Below are 7,908 nucleotides of genomic sequence, written 5' to 3' on the forward strand. Positions count from 1 at the left end.
GTTTGTATAAAAATAAGATTTTGTCTTGTAATTCTTCGTAACCACATTACCCGCCGATGTCAATGTAATTCATTGGCACAACATGCTCTGTTTGCTAAAATGGACAATACAAGAAAATGATAAGCAATTTAAACATCAAAGCTCAATGGCCAGCTGTAGTCAAGTACAAAAACAAAATGTTCTACCCTCAAGTTAGGAATACAGCAGAGCACCTTTGAAAAATATGAAAATATTACGCAAGGTGTCTTTTAAATGGTAGACACCCATGATCTTTATTTTTTCTTTTTTAAATATATCATTGCATAAACAGTACCTCAGTGTGATACTCGAGCTGCAATATGGCACACAAAGGGCCCTGAAGAGGACAGTGAGACGAGCTGAAATGGTTGTTGGAATGTCCCAGTCCAGGGCCTGTTTAGCAGTCGCTGCAGTGCAGTGACAGGGTGCGGACCACTGCCAGGAATCCTGAAAATCTCTCTGAGAGCTTATTAAACTGCAGTCATCAGGCAAACAGTGACAACAACAATAAAAGCAAAATTACCAGATCGGCACATAGTTTTTGGCTCAAGCTGTTAAAACGCTGAACTACTGTTGGTATTATAATAGTAATAGCAATAAGGCGGTTATATTATATGCAATAGATGTTTTGCGTTTTTAGCTGCATTTGTTTTAGCTTGGTATTCAAGGCTTTTGCACACTGAACTGTTGTGAGCACATTATATATTATATCGAAATGACAATAAGCCGTTTACATTTGATTTGATTCAAACACTGGTGGGGTGTGGAGGTCCTACGATTGGTAGCCTATCTTCCAGTCAGGTTTAGTCCTTATAAAACCCACACATATACTCGTAAGAAAACAACATCCAGACACAGCTCATCCAGTTATGTTATTTTACTACAGTGCATCTATAGCCTTGGAAACCTGGCCAAAAACGTCATCCACTGCCAGCTCAGAATCCACCTGCAAGATAAATAGAAAACATCATCATGAGACTTCTGTCTCAAATACATTCTATGCGTTTTTAGTCAACAACGCGTTTGTCGTTCACACCTTCTTCACAATGCCACGGCCCTCATAGAAAGCGATGACCGGCTCGGTTGCCTTGTAATACAAGTCCAGGCGTTTCTTAATGGTCTCTTCATTGTCATCAGAGCGGCCGCTGGTCTCGCCACGCTTCAATAGTCTCTTGACCATGGTTTCTGCTTTCGCGTCGACGTACAGCAGCAGGCAGGGTTTGCCGATCTGAGGTCGAAATCAAAACTTCTATAGATTTAAGGCTGCGGCAATAAATAAGAAATCCCTGTGTATGTTTTCACCTTCTTCTCAAACTCCTCTCCCTGTTTGACCTCACGTGGATAGCCGTCGATGAGAAACCCCTTTGAGACGTCAGCCTTGGCGATCATGGCATCCTTAATCATGTCCAAGACTGTGTCCTAGAAAGCAGACAGGAAAAGGTGATGAAACTTTACGACGTAGCGGTTCTAACAGAAAATGCTCACGGCACTACTTTAAACTCCTGGTCACGTCCTTACCAAAGGAACAAGCTCCCCTTTCTGCATGATGGCCTGGAGTTGCTTGCCCCTTTCAGAGCCGGAGGCCACCTCAGCACGTAGCAGATCTCCAGAAGACAAGTGGGTGTAGCCATACTTTGCAACTATCTTTTCACACTGGGTGCCCTTTCCAGAGCCAGGTCCACCTAAGGACATCAACACAAAACCCAATGTGGTGGCATACAAAAAAAAAAAAAAAAAAGTAGTTGAACATCTGGCAAGTGAAGTGTTCAGAGTACTCACCCACTACAAAGATGATTTTGGCATCCTTGATTTTGTCTGCAATAAGCATTCCAAAGAGAAGTTATGAACATGTACAACAACACCGGTGGCTTTTCTACAAATCTAATTTTAAATCCACAAAGAGAGATTTAGGTAACAAACCCTCTTGTGAGGTGGATGCTTTTTTCATTTTTAATGCTGCAGAACAAAGAGTCTTCTTGTGCAACAAGCTGCTTTGGCTGTGCTTGCCTTGAAGTGAGTTTGTGTCATTACTCAAACTGCGTTGACATGGCAACTGTTGCTACCTAATTTTGCTATGCAGCCAAGGGGTTAAGAGAGAACTAAAAGTCGTAAGCTTCACCACTGCAGGAGAAAACCCTGACTCAGATGTATTGCTTTAAATCATAATACATTTACATGTTTATTGAAATTAAATACATAATTTCTACTCAAATAATGATTTATTTCTATGTAAACTAAATACCACAAATACATGGGACAGGTAGGATTTTTCTTGCAACCTATAAAAATACCAGAAGAGGGCAATAGAGGCCTTTAAAAAAAAAAAAGAAAAGCTGCTGTCTGGCTCTGCTTTACTTAAACGCCACTAGATTATTAATAGAAGTACAAATGAAGAAGTATAACCTCATTGATCATATGCAGTAAAGCATTTATCACTTCACTGAAAGTGATGCATTGATTACCTGCCATTGCGTTGTGTCTCTGGAGTGTTTTCCCTCAGCTGTGAAAAAATAAATACGTAAGAACCATTAAGTAAATGTGAAAATGCAATACATTTCAAGGTGCCAAGAACCCTAACCAGTCACCGTGCTGCAAGTGATTGCATAATTGGAAAACAACATGCAGGGAAGTGAACTCTTTCTACTTCACTTCTTTTTCTTTTTTTTTAATTACTACTAGCCCTTCCTGTCAATATAGAGTAAAATACAAATAGATTTTGTAGTCTGAACTGGCTGACATAACTTTTCTCAGATAATTTTTGTATCGTTTCCAAAATCAATTCAGGATTGCTCTTTCTAATGTAGCTGCAGAAGACTTAAGGTCATATAAGGTTTTCCTTAAGGTGTTACAGCTATTTTATTGATTCTGACATTCCTTTGGCAATGACTGAACTGAAAACACGATTTGTTTCTAAAGTTGTTTTATACTATTCTGTTGTTCTTTTATTTGTTAGCTTTTTCTCTAAGGAAATTATGTTTGTCCTTGCACTCATTGTGCACATTGGATTCCTGAAGATGTATAGAGTGCAGAATTAATACAATAGAATTGAGTTTAAGTTTAAAGTTTTACGTTATCCCTAAGAGGGCAGGTTTTGAGCGCAAGAAGTAAGCTGCAAATTGAAAACCAGACAAATTGAAAAAGTGCCGTTATAAATTGCAATGACATATGAAACATTAATATAACTCAAAAAAAGCAGGATGGGGAAAAAGCAGGATTTTCTCTACATGAGTTCTGCATTTTTGCTTCTTAGAATGTGTTAATAGTAGTACTAGTAGTAGTAGTAAGTGTCACATCATTGTACTTTTTTGCCTCTTGTGTAAACTTTAAACACAAAATACACACTGCAATGAAATTTTGGCTGTTTTGTTTCATTGTTGTTTTATTTGACTATAGGTAAGTAAACATATGAAGACTTGCATTTTCACATACTACTCTTGGCAATATTGCTCAACCAGTGGAAAATTCTATCGATGCCATCTAGAAAAATCAATATTAAAATCCCCACATATTCATAATTGAACCATGTCCATTTCAACACATGCTTCTGCCTGGTTCTAAGCTTTTCCACTACAGCTCTGCCTGTAGGTTTAACATATTTCTCATTCAAAAGGGTCTATTTAAGTTCTTCTCCGTCAACAGCATGTACTCTCCCTAAATTGCTCCGTCTTTATTGCCATCTTCCAATCAACTCAGACCAGCCTCCCTGTTCCTGCCAAAGAAAAATAATCTTCACAGCATAATACAGCTGCCGTTATGGTTCATCATGGAAATAGTGTGAAAATCGTGATGTGCAGCATTACTTTTTAAACAAACAGCATTGTGAATGGAGGGCAAAAAGCTGAATTTTGGTCCGATCTGACAGAAGCTCCTTTCCCTACATCTTTATCATGATTTCTAAATGGCTTGTGGAAAAATACACATATAAAATAAGTTTTAGTTTTACAACCAGAGATCTACTAAGTATCTTAACATAGAGTATAATTATGTAATTAAAATAAATAGGATTTCAGCTAAAGTATATTTTTCACTCTCTGTACCGTTTTATTGTTTTATTTTTAATTCTGCCACTTTGGAAACTATACAGCACCTCCAGCCCTTAACGTTCAGCTGACAGTGGACTGCTAGTTTTACCCAATATGTACTTATGTACTCAGCATATCTAAAGAGAACAGTAACCACAAAAGGGTTTTAGTAAATATTCTTTGCAGCTGACAGATAAAGGAATGAGGAAGTAGGTTGGGTGTAGGCGGACATACTCAAGTGCAAGCTTGCCCCAAGACTCTAGCCTAAGAGCTTCTCTAGTTCCTGCAACTGTTTGCATTTTAAACAGCTATTTTCCCTTTTGTACAAATGAATGATGCATTTTAATTACGTTATCATTTTAAGATGTATACATTGTGATATATACATTTAGAGTTATCACACAGTCATGTTTAGTTATACATTAGATTTTTTTTCTGAATGGTTTCCTATGGTTTTATTGCTGCATTATGAAATTGTTAATTCTAAAAGTATATTTTAATTTGAACGAAACGGTATCTCTTTCTTCGCATTTCTGCCAATGTGATAGTCAAATCGGCCTGGTGTGTTTAACTCCTCTCTCCAGGTTTCTGCATTGCCACAGATAAATAGGACATACTCCCATGCAGGGCTGTGTTGTAGACAGAGTTTGCCTGTGGGTAGAAGTCAGTTTTGGTGCCCAACCCAAATAGATTGAAAAGTAGATCCTCATCTATTTTAACAAACACAAAAAACTAAAAGGAGGAGGCAGGAGGAATACAGTTAAAGAGTGCGGCCATTATGATTCGAGGTGCTTCAGATGAAGGTTGAGGCTTGAGGTAGGGTAATGATGAAACAGTTTTTAAAAAGATGAATGTTGGGTAATAGTAGAATCTAACTAAACACACTCGCCTAATATGGGGTTTTAAGCTTTTTCTTTTTTGAAGCTGTTGTAAAACATTCATTGAATAAAATAAAAAAGAAAAACCTCTTTGGTTCCCAAGCAACTGCCATGACAAAATACTCTGCCAAGGATTAATGCTAACAAAAACATAACATATTAAAACTTTTTAGTTTGGTTATATAAAATAGAAAAGATCAAAATGGCTTCATAGCTTGCAAAGATGCATGAAAATGAGAATTAAAGCATTTTTTAAATTAATTTTTGGGATATCCGTTTGTACCTTATCAACCGTATTACCTTTAAATCCTTGCTCAACATACATTCCCAGGAAAATGGTAGCTTTGGGTTGGATTAACCAATGCTTGCCATTTGACTCATTAGTTACTGTACTCTGTTGTCAGCATTCCTGCACTGGATCAGCTTACACTAAAGTTTTGAACTAGTGTTAGAATGGCATTACAAGTTCTATGCAATTAATCTACTGTAAAGTACAACCAAAAAAATGATTTAATTATGTGCTAATTTAATTTGCCATACACCTAAAGAGTGATGGTGCTGTGCTCTCAGGTTTCTGGCTTTATGACGGCACCCACTGACCCCGTGGCCAGAGTAAATGTCACTGGTGGGCTGTTATTGGAGTCAGCACAGCGCCTCTTTGGGATTCCCACTCTGGCCTATTATGGTTGCCTTCCTTCTGGACCCTTGGTTGTTTGGTAACTTCGACCAGCATGGTCAATGCTCTGGTGTTTTGTGAAATAACAAATTTGTGGACCACTGTACATGGAAGAAGCATTCCGAGCCATTGTTTACATTATGAAAATTCTTAAATACCCTGAGAGCAAAATAAAGTTAAATGTGAAGGAGTTGCATCTGTAATGTCCATTATCCATAAAAGAAGTAGCAAATAAAAATAAAAAAACACAAAAAAAAAAAAACTTAGACACTTCAAAACTCTACATTACACCCACACGTCTTATTGCTGCTTTTTAATATGCAGTCAGTCCTGCTAAAAAAAGACCCAGGATGTCTGCAGCTGTTAAAGGATTTAGTGACACCCATTAAGCACATGGAGATGCAGCCCTGGCCGACTGCTCTGCAAGCGACTGGACATGAAAACACGGTTGACAGTTTTTCAGAGCACACGCTCCAGTGCACAATTTGGTTAAGCTTTCTCCAAGTTTAATTTGCCGTGCTGCCCCTTTAAAGGACCCTTTGACGTCAGTGCACTTTGAGGCATTCCATGATGTTTGTGAATGGATGGAGTGAGAGAAATCTTGTTTGTGACCTGGTCGCAAAGTGGTAGCTCGAATGTGCAGCAGAATCAATAACACTCTTGCACTAATCAGTCGTTAATGACCTTTATGGGGGCTTAGTGGGATGGATGTGGAATTAAATGGCTGCAGAGAGTTGCATGGCAATGACCTTTATTGGTTGCAGTTGAAAATATGGTTTATGCATTGATAAAAAAAGGGGGGCAGAATGTGTTTCTGATGTGTATTTACACAGAAGGTAATTATGTAAATGTCCCTACCCCATTTCATCCCTAAGGGACCCTTAAGATATGTACATCTGGTCAAGAACGACCAGACATTCATGCCTTTGCACTAAAGAAACATCCGATTCTCTAAAAATGCCAATTTGAAATGATTTACAAAATGTCTGTAGACCTCAAATGGCAGATGACAACTACACACTCAGCCTCAGTTATTCTCATTTTCCATCCCCATAAACGGCTCTGCCCACTCTGCCTGCCTTCGATCTCCGTCATCTCCATTTGGCACAACGTCTCACAAAAGAATAACTGTTGTCACACAGACATTCCTGACCGATCTTCCTTTACCAAGCCTTTCGTCCTCTGTACTGACCTCTCTTCCGCGCTGTGGCTTTAGATCCCTCTGCAAAGGGGGCTGCCTTTCCCTGGATTCCCGTGTGCGTACGTCTGCACAATTCCTGCTGCACGGCAGCCCTCCCTCCCCCATCCGATGCCTTTTTATAGCGCAGCTGAGCCTGCTCAGCCTGCAATGCATTCTGGGTAAGAGGGAGGAAGAATAGATGAGGAGAGGGAGGGAGGAAGGAAGGGAATGTCTGGTGAAATGAAGAAAGCAGGGGTGAAACTAAAGGGAGAGTAACTTGAGGGGAAAACGGAGGCAGAAAGTTTAACAGCTGTACAGAAGTGTAACCAATTATAAGGTTTAAATGGCTTTGCAAAATTGAACCATTCAAAATGTGTTCTGACATGTCTGGTAAAGAAATTATGCAAGGAGGAAGTAAACTTTAAAAAGAGGAATTACAACCTACCAAGTTAAGTGACACATATTCTAACTGAAATATAACATAAAAAAATTGTGTTATAGTTCCTAGACTTATCATCTTTAAGCAATTGCTTAAAAAAACTACTGAAAAATATGTTTCAGTCCAATTCAGTTGTGGTTATGCAATGATGGCTGAAGCTAAGAAACTGGCTTGGCCTGTACTTTTCTACAGCTCCAGCGTCACAAACTCATTCAGTAAGTGGTAGGTAAAAGGCATAACTTTTCAGCTTGTTGAACATGTTGACATAATCACATGTGGAGCACTTGTTGCTGAAAGGAGGAAGTAACGCAATTCAAATAAACATTCGAAACATTTTATTAAAAGCATGAGGTGACATATTCATGTCCTTAAAAGGAACATGAATAAAAAATATATTTCTATGTACAAATTATGGCAAATTAAAAGCATTCCAGATATATTTCCTAAAAATTTTCATTTACAAAAAAAGGGGAAAAAAGGAATAGTTTAACTGCAGCTCCCAATATGTTTAATATCAAAGAGAAATGGACCAAGTATTCCAATGTGATTCACAATTTCTATTAAATTACATGGTATGAACTTTGAGGTTCAAATATGAGGTATGCAATAGTTCTAAAAAAAAAGAAAAGTCAAAGGACATATAATCCCAGTACCATTGAATCAGATACCGTAGAGCGCACCAACAAAAGGTTTTT

At 38.3% G+C, this 7,908-nt stretch overlaps 1 protein-coding gene across 1 annotated transcript; it reads right to left on the minus strand.

Moving 5' to 3' along the window:
* Positions 1–871: 871 nt before the first annotated feature.
* On the minus strand, positions 872–6,895 carry ak1 (adenylate kinase 1). Its single transcript, XM_008424391.2, has 7 exons — positions 6,787–6,895; positions 2,481–2,518; positions 1,798–1,833; positions 1,537–1,700; positions 1,321–1,437; positions 1,055–1,246; positions 872–964 (listed from the first exon to the last, which is right to left on the minus strand). The coding sequence occupies exons 2-7, from the start codon at positions 2,485–2,487 to the stop codon at positions 899–901; spliced, it is 582 nt and encodes a 193-aa protein (XP_008422613.1). The 5' UTR covers positions 2,488–2,518; positions 6,787–6,895; the 3' UTR covers positions 872–898.
* Between the last annotated feature and the right edge of the window lie 1,013 nt (positions 6,896–7,908).

This window comes from Poecilia reticulata, linkage group LG12 (genome assembly GCF_000633615.1).
Source record: "Poecilia reticulata strain Guanapo linkage group LG12, Guppy_female_1.0+MT, whole genome shotgun sequence".
NCBI classification, from domain to species: Eukaryota; Metazoa; Chordata; class Actinopteri; order Cyprinodontiformes; family Poeciliidae; genus Poecilia; species Poecilia reticulata.

Coding starts and splice junctions, on each gene's coding strand:
- ak1 (XM_008424391.2), bottom strand. Junction 1,701..1,797: donor CAAAATCATCTTTGTAGTGG/GTGAGTACTCTG, acceptor TGATGTCCTTAG/GTGGACCTGGCTCTGGAAAG. Junction 965..1,054: donor GCCGTGGCATTGTGAAGAAG/GTGTGAACGACA, acceptor TTTATCTTGCAG/GTGGATTCTGAGCTGGCAGT.